The sequence below is a fragment of the Uloborus diversus genome, chromosome 3 (genome assembly GCF_026930045.1).
Source record: "Uloborus diversus isolate 005 chromosome 3, Udiv.v.3.1, whole genome shotgun sequence".
Classification (NCBI taxonomy): domain Eukaryota; kingdom Metazoa; phylum Arthropoda; class Arachnida; order Araneae; family Uloboridae; genus Uloborus; species Uloborus diversus.
Genome location: NC_072733.1, coordinates 64,979,850 through 64,999,720, shown reverse-complemented (window position 1 = coordinate 64,999,720; position 19,871 = coordinate 64,979,850). Strand labels below are relative to the sequence as shown.

The 19,871-nt window shown below is 34.0% G+C and overlaps 2 protein-coding genes across 3 annotated transcripts in view; one reads left to right on the top strand and one right to left on the bottom strand.

The window, feature by feature from the left end:
• Positions 1-19,871, bottom strand: part of LOC129218142 (suppressor of lurcher protein 1-like) — a 206,258-nt gene that overhangs the window by 146,686 nt on the left and 39,701 nt on the right. The window contains exon 2 of the mRNA XM_054852355.1: positions 19,338-19,394. Within this exon, the coding sequence (XP_054708330.1) occupies positions 19,338-19,394 (57 nt within the window). The remainder of the gene's footprint in view (positions 1-19,337; positions 19,395-19,871) is intronic.
• LOC129218141 (uncharacterized) lies at positions 1,771-14,002 on the top strand. Of its 2 annotated transcripts, XM_054852354.1 has the most exons (3): positions 1,771-3,655; positions 10,292-13,431; positions 13,493-14,002. In XM_054852354.1, the coding sequence occupies exon 1, from the start codon at positions 1,988-1,990 to the stop codon at positions 3,134-3,136; it is 1,149 nt and encodes a 382-aa protein (XP_054708329.1). In that variant the 5' UTR covers positions 1,771-1,987; the 3' UTR covers positions 3,137-3,655; positions 10,292-13,431; positions 13,493-14,002. The 2 variants fall into 2 exon arrangements, with proteins under 2 accessions (XP_054708329.1, XP_054708328.1); XM_054852353.1 differs by having other exon boundaries at positions 10,292-14,002.

The window sequence follows — 19,871 nt, the reverse complement described above, 5'->3', positions numbered from 1 at the left end:
CCCTACTCATAGGGCCCCCTCCGGCGCTCACTCCCTTATTGATATTTCACTTTGTTCAATAGACCTCTTCCCCCTCTTACATTTTTACGTCCACCCGGACCTCTTTGACTCAGACCATTACCCCATCATCATTGACCTCTCCCAGATTTTTACCTCCAATATCTCTACAATTCACAAGAAGAATAGCCATATTTGGAATCGCGTAGTAAACCACATCAATAGCAACTTCCAGGACAATTCTGACTTTCAAGAGCTCCATAATCTTTTTATTACTGCACTCAACACCAACAAGAAGACTCACACAGATCAGAAATCTAAATTCCCTCCATGGTGGACCCGAAAATGTAGCTTCCTTCTTGGACAAAAACGAAAGTTCCTCCGAAAAGCAAAAAAAAACGTCTCACGTGACGACTGGCTCAAATATAAAAATTTCTCCGCTAATCTTCGTAAAGAAATTAAAAAAGCTTCTCGCAACTACTGGGACAATATATGCAATAGTCTTGGTTCCAGCAAAAATGCCTATCGCATGATTAAAGCCATCGTCTCTAATAAATCCAAGGGGATCACCGAGTCAAACAACATCATCAATATTGGAACCACCTCTGTCTCCTCCGCCCTGGCTCAAGCCAATGCTTTTTGCTTCCATTATTGTTCCCGCTCGTCTCTTCCTGGCATCCCACTCGACTTTAACTTTAATCATAGCCACCATTTAGATAAAAACTTCACCATTCAAGAATTGAACATTGTTATCAACCATATGAAGAACACCTCCCCTGGCGAAGACGGGATCCCCGCAAAAATCTTCAAACTTATGCCTGACAAAATCAAAAACAACCTCCTAAAGAACCTCAACTCCATGTGGGGCAACGTCACCATCCCCGAAAATTGGAAAACTTCTATCATTATTCCTATAAAGAAGCCTAATAAACCCGCTGCTGACATCTCCTCTTACAGACCTATCGCCTTAGGTTCTGTGTCCGCCAAGTTATTTGAACGTCTCATTCTCCGCCGCATCGTTTCGTGGTCCATCTCCAAAAATCTTTTTCACAGTAATCACCTTGGTTTTCTCCCTTTTCGTGACTGCAACACTGCTTTAACTAAATTCTCAGAAGACATCCAAACAGCCCGCAGAAACAAAAAGTTTATCTTTTGCATCAAACTCGATATTAAGTCTGCTTATGATAGCGTCTGGATTGACGGCCTATCATGGAAACTTTTGAAATGCGGCATCAGCGGTAAAACAGCGTGTTGGATTAATAAATTCCTTTCAGCCAGGGTAATCAAAGTTCGGTGGAGAGGAGCCACCTCTTCCTCCCACACCCTTTCTTCTGGGGTTGCCCAAGGATCCGTTCTGGCACCCCTGCTTTTCATGATCTACATGCATGATATTTTCGAAGATATCCCTTTTGGAGCAAAAATTCTCATTTACGCTGACGACATCATCATTTTTTCCCAAGCAGATACTTCAGAGAATGCTAAACTTAAAGTTGAAAAAACCCTCTCCCATATTACCCAGTGGACCCAAAATTGGAGACTTACAATTGCTCCGGAGAAAAGCGTAGCCATGAATTTTTCTAGAAAAAGATATTCTCCCAACTTCCAATTTCATTACAATGGGAAAGCCATTCCCTGGGAAACCAACATGAAATTCCTTGGAGTTATTTTCACTAACAATTTTTTATTCAACAGCCACATAATTAATCTTCAGAAAAAAGCTTTCCAACGCCTAAACTACCTCAAAATCATAGCTAATAATAACAGCGGCACCAATGCTAAGAACCTTGTTATCATCGCAAATAGCCTCATTAGAGGATTAATTGACTACAGTTCTATCGTCTACGACGCTGCTAGCCTTTCCAGCCTCAATAAGATTGAAGTGATCTACAATAGCGCTCTTCGATGGGCTCTCGGCCTCCCTCGTTGGACTCCTCTCCCTATCCTCTACCAGGAAGCTAATGAAAACCGTATCAGCGACAGACGTGCTTCAATGATTATTAAGTATACCCTCCATCATTTCTCCCTTGATTGGATGTCTCCTATTTCAAGCAAAACTAAAGAACATAGTATCGATAACCGCTTCAAAAGAGACAATCACCACATCTTTCCCCGCCTCTTCGACTATCTCAGAGACAACAATATTCACAATAACAAAATAATAAAGAAAAGATTTAAAGAAGACCTGATCAACATTAATAATTTTTACATTATCTCAGATGGCCTCCCTTTCCAAGACAAGAATATCAACTCGACTATAGCACGCTCATACTTTTCTGAATATCAAACCAATTTTCTTCAAGGTAAAATCATCCTCAGCACAGATGGATCAAAGAATAATAATTTCACCAGTATCGCTGCCATCAACGTTTCTCATAATATCAATGCTGCGGCCATCATTGATAATAATGCCTCTATATTTACAGCTGAAGCCCTAGCTATATCCCTTGCTATCATTGAATTCGCCAATAGCTATGAAGATTACGTTCTTTTTTCTGACAGCAAATCCAATCTAAGTGCCCTCTCTTCGTTCAATCTGAAATCCCATTCAGCTATTTTTTATGCCATCGAAGCAATTGTTGAAGCCCTGCACAAAGTCAAATCTATTACCATTATTTGGGTCCCAAGCCACCTTGGAATTCCGGTAAACGAAAAAGCAGATCTCCTCGCCAGAAATGGGCCCTTTTTAAGCCGCTCCACGTACGATATTGCCTCTGAAGACATCATTACCATGAACAAAAAAGAACTAAAGTCAAAAATCAACAGCGACTGGATTAACAGCAAGTATTTCAACCATAAACCCTACCTTGGATCCATCAAAGATTACATCAACTGGACCCCTAACAGAAAACTTGGAGTTCTCCTAACTAGACTTCGAACTGGGACTCTCCCTGTCAACAAGACTCTCCATCGTTTCAAGTGCAGCGTCTCCCCACTTTGTCCCCTGTGCAATCAAATCGAGACAATTGACCATTTCCTGCTTCAATGTCCCTGTCTCTCTAGCCTGCGTCGTTCCCTTTTTACTCGCCTCAATATCTCGGATCCCAATGTTCCTCTCGCCCATGTGATCTCTCGTATTTGTGCCAATTGCTCTTCCATCCGTGCTTTCTGCACTTTCCTCGCTTGTTCCAATCGCTTTTGAGTCTTTTTAAATTTTTTTTTTATCTTATTTTTTTTTTTTTTTTTCTCTCTCCCCTGCCCGTGCGTCTCCCGAGCTCTTCCTCCCCTTTTTTCCTGCCGTGGTACAAGCCTCCTCTCGTAGGACAGGCAAAAACCACTCAACTCTTTCAATCAATCAATCAATCAATCAAAGCAGGTGAGTTTTACTGTTGCACATTGTTCTTTGACAATTCCAAGCGCATTGCCTTCTTTTGAGTAATGAGGAAGCGCTATTTATCCTCACTTGTCGATTTTAGATGTTCCTTTGAATTTTTCCGATTAGGTTCATTACATGTGAAATGAACAAATCAGCTGTGTCTGACATGTCACAGATTTCAATGAAAATTTTTGTTTAAGTAAATCATGCATATCTATGAGGGAATGCAAAGTATGAACGTTTAAAAACTGTTTGTTGTTTTGTTATTGAAATTCGAAGTTGATGCTTACGCTAAGCCTAAATTTTCAGAGCTCATAGGCAGCCAGTTTGTGACACAATAACTCTGTAAGTTATGAACGCACACTTAAAATACAAATATTTCCACATTCTTTAAAAAAATCTCTATTAGGAAACAGTAATGTAAAATTTATTCGGAACTTTTTTTTTTGAATCTGAAATATTAACAAAGATTGAAAATTTGCCAATTTACTTCAAATTTCAAATCACTCTTCTAGCTCTCTTAATAAAAACAATTATTCGGATTGAAAAAATATAACTGTCTGCTCTAACTTAGGAATTGTTTTTAAATTCCTTGATGATGAAATCGTACTTTATTAAGGAAAAAAATTCTGAAATTTTCATTTCCCCCTCTATTTCAAATGCTTGTTTGAACATGAGGGAACGCTCTAAATTTACTTTTTTTTTACGTAACATATTGAAGTGATTTTAGATAATACTAAAGTTTAATCATTGGAATCAGTGTATTTTTGTTACTAGAGTAACTTGAACTTGGGTAATATTTCATTAGTTACGGATATTTATTGTAAGTTTAGCAAGGCATTTCTTTCGTGTTTCGTTTTTTCAAAAGGATGTTTATGAAGTACTTGCCGAAATGTTTCCTTAAATATTGGGAACTATATAATATTCCAGTATGCATAATTAAATATAATTGTGCCACTGAAAGTTGAATTTTCCTCTCCACCCGTTATATAGGACAAGATAACTCTTAAAGTTTCTAGAAAACCTATCATGTCAGCATAAGTAAAAGAACATACTGAGTTTAAAGATTAAGACAGCGGACCATCTCGTCTAATTCTTAATAGCATTTGATATTGGGCTACGCATTTGAAGGAATATGTTTTATCCATGAATAAGTATATTTGACAAAATAAAATCATAAATTTCAACCATCCTGCTGCGAGGTTTTTCAAAAAAAAAAGAAGGTTTATAACTTTGGTAGCGAAACTCCTCTATTTTAGAAGTAGCTTTTATTTCCAGAATAAAAATTGCCATTTAAACAACATTTGCCACAATGAATCTAATTTTCAATGGAAAGCAGAGGGCTTCTCTTTCTGCTATCAATGGTAAATGTTTATATTATGGCTTTGATGTAACTATCAAACTATTATCAGTCAGATCAAGTTTGCATACAACATACAATAATTCAGTTATAACTGCAAGATATATTCTCCTTCTGTCTGCTACAAGCACAAATATTAGGGTTTTTTGTGTCATCAGTAAAAATTATCAATCTTGAAAATTAGGGTCAATAATAATTTAATGAAGTACCTATAGCTATTTTGGAGACATGAAATTATCATCGTTTTATCTCAACTAACAATTGAACTTCTACATTCCTTGTCTCACATTTATCTCAGTCATCAGTGAAAGGAGCATATGTTTGAAGAAAAAGAAATCAGGTCTAAATCCAATGTCAACAATTTTATTTGTTTGTTACACACATAGCAACTATTTGTGGCCAGGTAATGTGTTTCTACACATTAATTTTATGCATCTATATTTTTTTCAGATAAGTGATTTTCTTATTTAGTGAATCCACATGAACCGTTATTGTAGTACACATGGCCTATTAAAGATAATGCTTGTCTGGAACTACTTGAAAAATATATTATTGAAAATACTATTTAATGTCTTCAAGTGGATTCTCCTACAAAAATTGAGCCACAAATTTTTAGGCAAATCGAAAAAGCTTTTGTAGAGAGCAAAACAAAATATTGCTTAACATATAAATTTTATCCACTATTTTTTTTTTATAAATTTCACACTATGGCGATACTTTTTTTTAAAAAATTGAAATAAATGTTAGATAAACTTGCCTTCGCATCATTTCATAATTTATCTAGTACTTTGAATTCTTGTAATTTCACATAAAACACAAAGAAAATGCTATTTTTCTGAATTTTATTTTAAGTTTGGAAATCAAAAACCGATTTTGAATTTCTTTAATCAAATAGTAATAATACTGCTCTATATTCTTGCAAAATTTGGAAGTTGTCTAAAGTTTCCCTCATTAAAATTTTTGTGCCTATGTGAAGGGGAAAATCATGATTTTACAAAATGTTACTTAGTTCAAAACTGATTTTGAAGACAATGGAGTTAAAATGCAACTTCAAAAGTAAGGTATATCTTTTGCGACACTAAGCACAATATTGGGAATTAATTTCAGCACAGCTAAGACATTCCTTAAAGTTTGAGATAAAAAAATATAATGCTTAATTATGAGAAAACTGAAATATTTTCAGTTTTTAAAACACGGTTAAAATTTAACTATGATAAATGGTTAAAATTTAACTATGATAAATTTTTAAAAAAAGACTAAAAGCAGATGAATTTTCCTACTCTATAGATTACAACAATATGTAACTTTTATGTTTACATTAAATAGATAATAAAATACAAGCTTTCAAAAAGACTACATTTAGTATTTATGAGAATACTGTTCAATGTGACCAATTTTCAATCCCATGTAACTACTAAAATTAAAAATATTAAGCCAAAATATTTTAGATGTTTCTATATAGGCATAAAAGGAACCTGTATACCAAATTTCATAAAAATCTGTTACAATGCAGCCACCACTTTTTTGCTCATTTCGTATGGAATGACCCATTACTAAGACGAAGTAAATAAGTGTACCCTAAACTGTTTGGTTCTACCTACGGGAGAATTGGAAATCTAGATTTACTTCAAATTAACTTAAGTTGAAAAATCTGCTGTTACAGGAAATGTGCAAAATGATTTTTTGATTTTGCTGGTTGATATCATTTATTTATACATTTTTTTTAAAAATTAAATTTTAGGTTAAAATTTTTGGAAATTATGAGCAAAACAGAAAAATGTTTACTAAATTTCACAAATAGTATTGCAATTTACATGTTTTCCAGCTTCTTTTGAACGTACTAACATTGCTGTAGGGTATGGGATTGTTTCCCGGAATGTTTCATTTTTAACCTACTTTTCCAGCAAAAGTCAGAGAGGAAAAAAGCATGAAAGAAGGCTTAATGCAACTTTAAAATATTGCAAAAAAAATGTAAAATAAAAATTTGAATTTTTGACATCTTGAATTCAAATTATGCTTTTCACAATCACGTTGTGTATGTGTGTGTGTGTAGACGTCCGTGTGTGCGTGCCTGCGTGTGTAGGGCGGGGGTGTGTAGGACATGAACGCCACCGCCCAGTAGCTCACTGGAGGAGCAGCATCAGGAGGGACCGGTTGACGGTGGTGCTGTAGAGGAAGGCGGGGGGAAAATAAAATCAAAAGACGCCAAAAACGGCCAAGTGAGAACAATAAGCAATTCATGATTGCTCAAAAAAAAATCAAAAATGAAGAAAATAAATTTCAAAAATTTTAAATTGGAAAGTAGGGTATTGCGATGGGGCAAATGTCTGTCCGCCCCCCCCCCCTCCCCTAATAAATTATTCGAACAATTTTTTTTGTTTGAAAAAGCTGGGCGTGGACACCTCATTATCCTAATTAATTTTTTTATTCGAACATTTTTTGTTCAAATTTGAATTGTTGAAAAAGACTTAACATTAGCAACCCCCCTGGGAAATTCAATGCAAATAGAAATGTCAAACTTGGAGGCGAATTTGTTTCAAACAAACTTCGCATGAAAAAGTTTTTGAAGAAGAGCATGTGTTTTTTTTTAATTTTTTTTATTTAAACAATTTTCTGTTCAATTTTTAACAGTTCAAATCCTTCAAAATTAGCGCCTAGTGTGAAACTAAAAGTCAAAATATAACTCAAACTTAAAGAGATTTACTTCAAACAAATTTTGTTAGAAATAGCTCTTGACCAACTCTCGACTCGAACTCCAAGAATTATCCCATAGGGTAGTCTTCTCTGACTCCTGTACCCCCAATTCTGTAGATTTGGCAAAAGTTTAGACACGGATGGAAAATGACAGATTCCAACTCATGGAATTTTAATGCCTTCGACTTCAACTCCTTTATCCCAAAATACATCCGACTCAACAAGTGTTGCAGATTTAAGGGAAAATGACCGATTTCGACTCCCAGTCTTTGAACTAGAAACTTTGGACTCTCGAATCTGACTCTTTTACCAAAACATCAGATTGACTCCGACTCTGAAGCCATGGTTTTTACTTTGAAATAACGATTTTTGATACAATTTGTTTTTATTTTCACGCTAAAGCTTTAATTTGTGTATTCCGTGTTTGGTGGAAAAATTAGTAGCCCTTTTTGATTCTACATAAAGAAATGCGCAGACGATTTTTTTTTTTCATAATAAGGAAAATTATTTTTTTAATTTGACATTTTGTTGTTTTTTTTATTTCAAAAGTAATTTGAGACAGTGAGAAGCAAAGGGATGTAAGTGACATTTTCAAGTTTTGAGTAAAACGGGTTTAAAGATAACATCCTAGGTAAGCTTTCGTTGATTATTATCTAAATCATGCTGTATAGTTGCAACTACCAGGGCTACTAGTACCATCTCTTGCCCCAAGAAAAGGAGAGGTTCCACTTCCGTATGTACTGGTTATCTCGCAATTTTTAATTTTGCCACTACATCCCTTTGCTTCTCATTGCCTCATTTAGTCATTTTTATAATATGTTTTGGGGGAGGGGGAGAAGAGGCGAAAAACATTTTTTTTTGGCGTAATGTATTTATTTTAATGCGCTTATGATTTTTATTTCCCTTTTTTTTCTTTTTGAAAGCAATTAAGGGGTTTTTTTAATGAAAAAAAATTAGCTGCTTTGTTTAAAAGGCGCTGCTACTTCATTCGTTCGTTTATTTATTTTTTACTTATCCATACATATTCGAATGAGTGAGGCGTATTTTATTTCAAGAAATCAGCTTAAAATGTTTAAAAGTTATGTTTGAAACAATTTACGATTTTAGCTAATTTTGAGATATTGATCAGATACTAGAAAACTGATTTTGGTGTACAGGAAAGTAGGCTTGTTTAATTCTGGATAGAACTTCTTGTTATTTTAAAAATAATGCAAATGGTTTCAAACCATCTTTTCTTTTCGTGAGTCCCCCCCAAACCCCAAGTTGAGCTTCCCAAGCATTTTTTTTCCACACTTACAACACTGCATACTGAATGAGAAATTTCTTGCACCATCCCGTTCACCTCTGAGAAGTTGAGCTATGACCTTGAGCAAGTCTATTTCTTCCAAGGGAGAGCTATCAGTAAGAAGAGGAATTGTTTGGGGCTGAGTGGGGCTACCATTGCAACCCTTTTATTAGCGAGAAAATCCTGTACCGCTTGCTGCTTCTTACCTGAATAGCAATATTGTTTGCCAAATGCACAGTAACACTGCAAACTAAATCCGCAAGTTTTTAAGCTGTTTTTCCTAACCCCCTTCTAAGTTACAGTAAGTTAGTACAAGTTGAAATGAGAAGGGGGGAGGAATTAAATCGCTGAAGAAGGTGTTATTTGATTTCTACCCTTAAACACTCATTAGGGAATGTATATCTCTGTAGTTGTTAATAGGGGATAAATATATTTGAAAATAGTGTTCAATGACTTGCATTTCAATACACACACACACACACACACACACACACACATATATATATATATATATACATACATACATATATATACATACATATATTTGTGTGTGTGTGTGTGTATGTGTGTAAACACACACAGCGTGTCTGCGTTTAACCTGCATGACTGATACTTTCTCCTCTGTAACTCGTAGATACATACTTTGAGTACCAAAAATGATCAAAATGAGATGCAGAACTACGGTGTAAAAAGTTAGAGGCAAAATAAATAAGTGAAAAAAATACAAAATTTAACTTTTTTCATGACCCCACATGTCTTCACATTTGTATTTAAAGAAGTCACCAGCCCAAGAAGAAGAAATAAATACTAGAACATAAAAACGAAATATTTACTACCAAAATTCAAAAAGGTGTTCTAGTTCGAAACTTGAAGGGACCGGGCAGACTATGAGATGGGAAACATTGCTCTAACAGGAAAACATCGATAAAGGTAATTATTATTTTAAAAAAAAAGAATGCACTTAGTATCCTTTTTGTTGCTATTGAAAATAAGATGTAAATTGGAAAAACTGTGATACGTAAAAATCTACTACAGAAGCTCGGGCAATTTGAAGAAAAAAAAAGAAAAAACATTAACCTGTTACATATGGCTTCTGAAAATTTAAAGGTTCACCAGTATAAAGTGGTAAAAGTTACAAAATGCTGCGTTTAATATTTCGATGAAAATTAGTCGCACTTTTTTTAAATTTTGTGTGTTCGAATTGCTATATGTGATTTCCCTAATATAAATGGGAGGACCTGAGGGTCTTATAAAAAGTTAGATTTCGTATTTTTCCGCCATTTTCTTCCCCTTCCAACTATAAATATCCAAATTCTATGTTTTATTTTGACTATATCTGCAATTGGAAGTATATATCTAGGACTAACGATTGCGAAAAGATAGGTCAGGCAAATTAAGTGCTGGCATGTTGAATATATTAACTATGTGTGTGAGTGTTTCATGTGCATGGGCTTGTTTGTGCATTAGATTGAGTAATTATAAACTTTTCGCCTTGAATCCATCAAAAATTGGATGATAGTCAAATTCCCTTTCCTAACTCTTCTCTCAACATCTCTTCCTTTGGAGACACCACTTAATGTTTTGCACTACTACATTTTTAGTAATTGTTTAATGTAAATCAATCCTTTTCATTTATTTTCAGATATAATATAGACTGGAGACGGCATGGTGTCAAATTTTTACAAGTCTGATGCCACTACGTGAATAACGCATGTTCAGTACACCCTGAAACTATCATTTCACAAAATGTCTGTTGAAATTCAACGCAAGTAAAATTTCACGAATCTTTATGCTTAAAAATATTTTTTTAAAATACATATTCTCCGTAGTTTACGGTAACAAAAGGTGATAACTGATAGGTATGTAAAAGTTTGGTAATTTAAACCCATAATGTGAACAAAAATGTTTTATTGGGTATTTTGAGCTCTTGAAAAAATCTAGAGTTTGAAACGATGTGAAAGTTAAATGAAAAATTATATCAAAGTTACTTTGTGTTTACGTGGTTGTCCAAGACTGCACTCATTTAAACTTTTGAAGTAGTGGTTTCTCAGAAAAATTAATTTGCTCATAGATTTTTCAAAGACACCGGCTTAGTATGATTATTTGAAAAAAACTAGTATTTATATGGAGAAGGTTCATAAAAGAGATAGAAAATATGGCAAAGGGACCATTGTATTGCGCTATATCTTTTGAATGACATTAGTTTCATTGGTGGCTGAAGATTTACTATTTGTTCCAACTTATTGCACGACCTATTTATTGACTGACCAAAAGTGTTCATGTTTGAAGCTCACATTATGTCCGAATCTCAACCTTCCCCCACCCAACCCAACCCCACTCTTTTTATCTGCAAGCAAATGCAGAATTTTTGAAAACTGCTCACTACAAAAATATAAATATATGACTGACTTCGAGCTTTTAATTAATGAAAAATCAGTAAAATATTGGAACAAGTTTCAAACTCTCATCACTACTAAAAAATTAAAAATTTGTTTCATATTTGTTTATGGCTACAAGTTATTGAAACTAAATTTTGTGCTTTTCTTCGATCAAAACAAGGTCGTCGTTTAGCTTGATTAATAAAGCATTGTGTACAGTAACCACACATAGAGAATTTGTCATTTTAGTGAACCTTGCTTAAAGACCTAAAAACTTTTGCAGAAGCTATTGCATTTATAACTTACACTGTGTTTTAACTTTTACAACAGCACTTCAAATTTTTTTTCTGGAAACCCAAAGTTGTTAATGAAATTCTAGCTTCGTTGGTTAACATTATCTGAGCCAAAAAACGGGATCGGGAATACTATATCTTGTTGTTTAAAGGGATTTATCTTTTCAAAAATCCATAGCCCTATTATTTTCTCTAAAATTAAGTTCATATTTTTCAGCAATGTCAAATCGTTTAAAAACCAGTGCTGCCAAAAAGCAGTACTTGTGTGAACATTGTTCTACAGCGTGTTCTTCCCCTTGGCTATTAAAAACACACATGCGATTACATACTGGCGAAAAACCATTTTCATGCGAACACTGTTCTAAGACCTTCTGTACACCATCGGAGGTGACCTCACACATGAAGACCCATACTGGCTCGAAAAAATCATATTCATGTGAATATTGCTCAAAGTCATTTTCTTACAATTCTAGCCTCAAGGTACATATCAAAATTCACACTGGCGAAAAACCCTATGTGTGTGAATGTTGTTCTTTTGCATTTTCTACGCTTGCGTACTTAAAGAAACACGTGAGGACCCATACTGGAGAAAGACCTTTTTCGTGTGATGGCTGCTCAAAAGCATTTACCACCTCTCGGTCCCTGAGACTACATAAGCAAGTTCATACTGGCATACAACCGTTTCCATGCGAATACTGTTCAAAAGCCTTTTTTAATGCTCGCAGCCTGGCAACCCATCTGAAAATACATACCAGTGGAAAAGCATATTCATGCAAATACTGCTCAAAGTCATTTTCTGAGCGTAGGTTATTAAAGAATCATTATAGAGTCCACTCTGGTGAAAGACCCTATGCGTGTGAACATTGTCCGAAGAAATTTTTAAATTCCTCACACTTAAAGACGCATACCAGATTACATACTGGAGAAAAACCATTTTCATGTGAGTTCTGTTCAAAATCATTTTCTGACCCTCAAGCCATAAAGGCGCATACTAGAATCCATACTGGAGAGAAACCTTACGTGTGTGAATACTGTTCAAAGGCATTTCCTCAACCTACGCACCTGAAACAGCACATCAGGACCCACACCGGCGAAAAACCACATTCATGTGAAATGTGCTCAAAGGCGTTTTGTGTGCATTCAGCTCTGAACACACACATGGCACTCATCCACAGCAAGGAAAGACCGTACCCCTGTGAATATTGTTCAAAAGCGTTTCCAATAAAAGGACAGTTAACTCAGCACATGAAAATCCACTCTGGCACCCACAGGTGTGAAATTTGTTCAAAGACATTTTCTTCCGGTTCTTATTTAAAAATTCATAATAGAGTTCATACTCGAGAAAAACCGTTTTCGGGCGAAACTTGATCAAAGACATTTTCTTCCCCCTTTGTATTTAAAGATATATAATAGACATCATACGGGAGAAAAATCGTTTTCGTGAGAATAGTGTTAAAAGGCATTTTCTGTGAAAGCAAGCTTAAAGATACATATTTCTGTACTATTTCATCATACGATCATCTCTAAAATCACATTATCAACTATCCACTCTAAGGATGAACCGTACTTTTGCTTATATAGTTCGCAGGCATTTTCTGTTAAAGGAAATGTAAAGAGTCAGATGGAAATCCACTTTAGTGGTAAAAGACCCGTTCATAGATGTGAAACTTGAACCAAAATGTTTTTGTAAAAGACACCTCTAAGTAGACATCTTAGAAGATACTATAAGGAAAGCTCCTTGGTATGCGAATATTGTTTAAAGGCATTTTCTACAAATACAAAGTTAAAGAGACATACGAATTTCCATTCTGGCAAAAAACTTTATTCATGCGAATACTGCCCAAAAGCATTTGCTCTAAATGCGCTCTTAAAATCTCACTTGAGAATTTATTCTGGCGAGAAACTTTTTTTATGCCAATTTTGTTCTAAAGCTTTTTTCTACAAATACACGAAAACAAAACAAATACATTGAAGACGCATATGAGAATCCATAACCTTATTCTATTGTTTAAAGGTATTTGCTATTATATTGTTCAAAGGTATTGGGGTAAGAAACCTAATTCTATTGTTCAAAGGTATTGGGGTAAGAAACCTTATTCTATTGTTCAAAGGTATTTGCTATTATATTATTCAAATGTATCGGGGTGAGAAACCTTATTCTATTGTTCAAAGGTATTTGCTGTTATATTGTTCAAAGGTATTGGGGTGAGAAACCTTATTCTATTGTTCAAAGGTGTTTGCTCAAAATGAAAATTTAAGGAAACACATGAGAATGTTTTCTGGCAAAAATCGTTTTCATGTGAGAATAGTTCAGAGGAATTTTCTTTAAATGAAAAAAACGACACATATGAGAAGTCATGTTGACAATAAGCATTTTTCATGCAAATGTTATTTAAAAGCATTTTCTGAAGCTTCAACTGTGGAAAATTATATGGAAATACATAGTAAGGGAAAAACCATACAACTATGAACTTGATTCCAAGGCATTGATTGAAATTTTGAATATAAATACTTAAATGAGAATTAGAGATTCCAATGTATTTTTTTTCATGTTCAAAATTATTTTTCAATTTCTTGATACTGTGACGATGCATGTGAATATAACTGGGAGCAAAATCGTATTATCGTGATTATTGTTCTAATATTTTTCTTAAAGAGTAATAAAATTATTTTCTATTTCAGAGTGGGGTGGTTTTTGGAGAAATAACGCTTAAGTTGAGAAATAAATAAATACCTTTGTGCTGAGAAGCATCTGGAGAAAACCAACCTTAATTATAGCAAAAATATGCAGATTACTGCAAATAACTACGTTGGTTTTCTCCAGATAACACTCAAGTTACGTTTACATTTTTAGTTGACTGTGGTGCGTTTTATTTAAAAAGCTAGCTGTATGCTAATTTTAACGGTTCTGTTTTACAGGCTTCTTTAGACGGATTTATATAGAGAGTGAATGTAAAATAACTTGAGGTGTTTACAGGAGCCCTCTAGCGAGAGAAGTCTTGCACGAAACTGCCAAATTTCATGGGCGTACATAGTTGACCATGTGATTTCGATGTATGAAATAAAAAAAATAGCACCAAAAATTGCCACTAGAGAAAATTTGACCCTGAATAGGTGTATTACTGTGACTGAATATTGGAATGATAATTGACAAAATATTCATCAATTTTATTTACAACAGATTATTCTCATTTTCAAATGAGGCTCAATATATAAATCTAAATTAATTTGTTCTAACTTTAACCAAGGAGTCTGCTACGTTATTCGAGTTTTCCAAGTTGCGATATCGGGAACATGTCCTTGATCTGCAACACCTTAGGGCAGAACTTCTCAAACTTCATTGCCAGCGGAACCCTTTCATAGACCAATGTCCGTGCGGATTCCTGTCATTAGAGTAAGTAGATACTTGTAATGAGTGTTAATGGAACTTAAGGTACATTAACCATTAATAATTAAAGCAGAAAATCTCAATTTTAAAAAGGGCTGTTAGCTTACAATGCTTAGCTTTATTTACATATTTTGGAGTAAAAACCAAATTCAGCAGACAAATCAATTGGAAACGAAATGATGAAAATTCAAACTTGAACATCGAATTAATGCGGGCACAGTTAGGTGTTTTAACCTGGCACAAATTTTAATGTATTGTGTTTAGTTTTTGGTAGCTTGGAATATCAGGATCAATAAGTAGATAGCTATTTACTAGTAGATTGGATTTAATTTGTTGGCGGTTAGGGTAAAAAAATCCGGATTCGCATCGGTATGTTGTGGAAAATGGAAGAAAACGCTTTGCTTTTCCGAAGACCGAGTGGTATTTTTTGACGAAGCTAAAAATGTGGGTAAGCAGAGAAAGACAAAAAAAAAAAAAAAAAAAAACTCTAAGGAGTCAGGTAAAAATTTTAGGCTCCAGGCGAATCATTTCTCCGAGTTTCTGGAAAAATTCAGCGTTACATAGTTTCAGAAATAATATTGTTCTGAGACAATCAAAACCTAAGTATTTTTTTAGTCCTCTGGTTGATGTGGTCGCCGGGATTTATCGAACTTAGGGGGGGGGGGGGCTCCCTCCGCGGGCCGAGTACGATTTTCAAAATGAGAACTAGGTCTTGATTATTTAAAATTCTATTAACTGTACCATCAGTTTTCGCATATGAACAAATATAATATTTTTTGCGTTCTGCCTGTCAAACAAATTCTTCAGAGAGAATACTTAATTTTATTTACTTGCTTTCAAAATTTTGAATAACACCACAATATAAATACAGCAATATGGTGTATTAACTAGCAACAGTATTTTTTTTTATTTGTTCCATAAGGGAATTCTTTAAAACCTCAAAACAGTAAACTCTCAATAACTCGGAGTCCCAAGGGACCGGCTGAAAAGTTCGAGTTATTGGTAGTTCGAGTTATGAGAAGCTTCCACAACAGTCTCAAGAGTTGGGACCCAAGGAAGACTTCGAGATAAAGGAATTTTCGAGTTATCGAGATCCGACTGTATTTAACTTTATTTTTCAAACACTGTAGCATGTTTTTAAATTTGGAACGAATTTAATTCTTTGATGTCCGAGTCCAAATTATACTAAAAATATATTGTTTCGAGTTCAGGTCAATTTCAGGTAATCTTGAGAAATGATGACTTCTTATAAAAGAAGCAAATTTACTTACAAATATTTACGCGTACAGTTCGTAAAAAATCTTTCAAATGTCATTCAACAGCGTAAGCACAACGCCAATCGGCTATTCACGTATTTACTTCACAAAACGATCAAAACACAGCGGCAAAAATCACAGCACTAACAGCTTTTCAACAAAGCTCTTCACTTATTCACAGCCAACGGACTATTCGATACACAGCCCTATTTATAATATTGCGTTGGGAAGCACTAGAAATTTTGATGAAATAGTGAATGATCGAGTAACGCTCCTGACGTCATCAACAATGAAACTCGCGCCACGACATGATAATTTGGTAACAGCTTTTGGTAATGTTTGACATGCAGGGAAAGGTTTTATTGTGACAAGGCTGAACTGGATCCGGTTACTTTCTGTTTTACTGGTAAGACTCATTTTAGGAGAGTGAAGAAATGAAAAAGTAACTATTAACGCTATCTACTAGAGTTTAGGGTTAATCCACTGGAGTGAGGGTTAAAATTTCAACTATTAGTCCGGAGGCATGACGAAAAGATAGTGCATTTTGAGGTAAAAGCAATTTATTTTTTTAATTATATTTTAGGTTCATTAAGGATTTTTTTAGCCACAACATTCATTGAAACAATTGAAACATTCTGTGAAAACCGGAGTATCGGAATCATTCGCTCTATCCGAAATTTTGTTCATGACATGCAAATGTAAAGATATTACGTTTTAAGTCGTTTTGGAAGTGCCTTACCTTGCGTATAAGCCTCATTGTAGAATTGTAGATCTCCAGTAAAGAAATGTGCTCTACTATTTTTAGTTACTGAATTTGCGTTCGCAGCAGTAACTAAGATTGCAATTTATTGCTAATGTAACTTGGATAAATATAATAAATACAGTAATTATCTTCACTAAAGATATGTGATACAAAGCATGGTGCTTTCAAGTCCCCCCCCCCCCTTTCTTTTAACTGTCTTTTTTCAACGTGAAAATATTTTCGGATATGGTACTTACCTCTGTGAGTCCAATGCTCTTGTTTTACTCAAAAGTAAAGAAAATGAAGAAAAAAAGATAAAAGAAAGGCAGTTTTCATTATTTTTTTAAATATTTTAAGAGAGAATAACCCTCTATGTCTCTGTCTTTGCTTCAAATATTCATGTTTTTGAACCTTTCAACCTCTCTTACCCTTCAGAAGATTGTAAACGGTTATCATGATGCTCCCTTCCCTTCTAAATCAAAATAATTTCTATGAAATTATCGAGAACTGAAAAAAATTAGAGGTACTATTTCCAGAAAGTGGTGGGTGATGGGGGAAAACTGATCATATTTAGATTTAGAAGAGCATTTGAAATAAAGTCAGCAAGAATGATGTCAGAAGCATTTTTGTCCCACACAGTCAGCGCAATTAGACTGTAAGTTTTATGTGTCTTCACTGTAAAAACTGAAGAATTCAACTGTTCCTACATTTGTTGTTCCAACTCTTTAATATAGCTTCAGTTACGATAGTAGCCAGTGTCAGTACCACTAACTGAAACTGACATGAACTTGTAAAAATACAAACTGCCATATATTTACAACCATGGATAGATACATTTATGCAGTATAATATGAAATCCTAAGTCCCAATTGAAGAATGCTCAATAAATTACATTAACCGCTCAAAGTTCTTCCGCAATTTGCTCGATCAAAAGTTATTGTTTTCATTATTTTTCTCTTAAAGTGCACTGCTGTAAACTAACTCAATTCGTCATTTTCCGATATTTTATGACGCTGTGACTTAATTTTAAATTGTGGCCGAAATACTTCATAAAGACGCATGAATGATTTTTAGTTATAACCTAACATGCATTTCTTTATCATTCAAGAGAAAAGATACGCACTAGATAAATAAATTGATAAATGCAAAGAGCTTAATGTTTGGAAAATCATCTTTAAAACGAAATATCAGCCGGTTTTCTTATTATCCCAAAAAATCCAAAATGTCACACTTAAATAGCTCAACATTGCTTTTTCTGGAGATACCCAAGCATCATTATTTACAGTAAAGTTTAAATTTTGACGTTTAAATAGAGATAAATGAATCCAAGTCAAAACGCCAATTTTGCTCGTGGGTTGAGAAATGGCAGAGAAAACCATTTATCTTACCTTAAAGAAAATTCTTTTATCCAAAACTTGACTCTTCGGAGAATTTAATCTGAGAAAGATTCAAAGCTCTCACAAAGGGAAACATTTAGTTGTAGGGTACTCAAAAGTTTCAAAGGGAATCCTTTATTCAGATTTTAAATGACTTCTAATACATAGATACATTTTAAGGGTGAACTGTAAATTCGGCAGCGGCTTGAAGAATAGAATGTCTTTTCATACGAATCAAAATAATTGCGAATTCTTGAAAAATTCAATGCAGTTGTTATAATGAGTATTGTAATTCATACTGTCCTCAATGTCTGCACAAATAAATTGAAACATCAAAATGGATATGGAGATAAGTAATAGGTATACAGGGTGTCTGAATAGTCCTTGACACATTTAAAAAAATCATAGAATAGAAATAAATTGTCATACTATAAACATTTGGTTTGCAGTAAATTGAAAAATATTTTTTTCTATAAAGCGGCATAATTGGAAATGATGCGTTTACTCTTCCTTCTGGAGATAACATATTTAGAAAGTTAACTATATATTACATTTGATTCAGAAATATTGAGAAAGGCAGATTTAAAAAGATAAAAATATGTATATACACAGAAATATCGTGCATAAATCAAGCAAGTAAAGAAGTCCAAAGCATTCATTCTGTGAATATTTTACTTGAGAAAAACTGAATAAAATTAATGCTTGAAGGAATAATAAAAAACGCTCAAGCAATTTTAACTGCTTATATGCTGTGTTGTGTAAGGCAATCTCAGAAATTTAGTTTTTTGCTGTAATGAGACTGTCCCTAATATAAAACCATTAAAAAGTAAATAAAAACTGAATTTTCTATTAATGTTTACTGTGCGGAAAAGCCCAATTTTTGAAAATGAATAAGCAAAACCCTCTCATTTGTAGTACACACATTTCGTTAATTTAAATGAAATCATATTTTCTTATCAGACATGCGTTCGATACGATCGATAAATAAGAAACACATGCACATATAAATCTACTATTGATACTAGACATACTAGAGAAAAAATAAAATAGAGGTAACGAAAAAAAAGTCGGAAACTTCTTCTCTTTCTTTAAATAACCGAAATCGAAGTTTTAAAGATAAATAGCATTCCCAAAAATATAAAACTCAAGCAGTCAGGAAAAGAGTGACTTCCGATTTGAGCTCTAAACACTTAATCAACACCAAATATCTAAAGACACTTAATTACTACATAAACAATTTTGAAATTTAACTTACAGTGGCCTTCGTAATTAGTGCAACACTTTGGAAAAACCACGTATTTTGTGTATAAGGCTGTGGAGAACAATACATGATATTACTAGTTGCATATTTCTAGAAAAGAAATCTCATAAGAATATGAAAACTTAAACAGAATGCAAATTTTATGACTTGCGCATGCGACACAGAGCGAAAGAATAAGCAACACTAATAAGCAAATGTTAGTATAAAACTAGAGCGTAAGGCGTTTGGGTCATGGTTGTACCCAAAAACAATGAGCAGACTATTCTAATACTACTAAACAGCGTGCCCCTTGTAACATTAAGACCTCTATTTTCGCAACCGCTGATCCTAGATACATACTTCCTATTCAAAAATGTTCAAAAAAAGAAGCAGACTAAAGATATTAAAAACTGGGAGTGAAATATATACCTAGGGGAAAAAAACACGTAACAGAATCGGAAGAATACGAATTATGATAATTATTGAGGCCAAAAAAAAGTATATATTTATCCCTTTCAATTGCTATTTAAAAATAGAAAGAAATGTTAC

Excerpts from the sequence above, each read along its gene's own strand:
- LOC129218141 (XM_054852354.1), top strand. The coding sequence starts at position 1,988 with ATGATTATTAAGTATACCCTCCATCATTTCTCCCTTGATTGGATGTCT.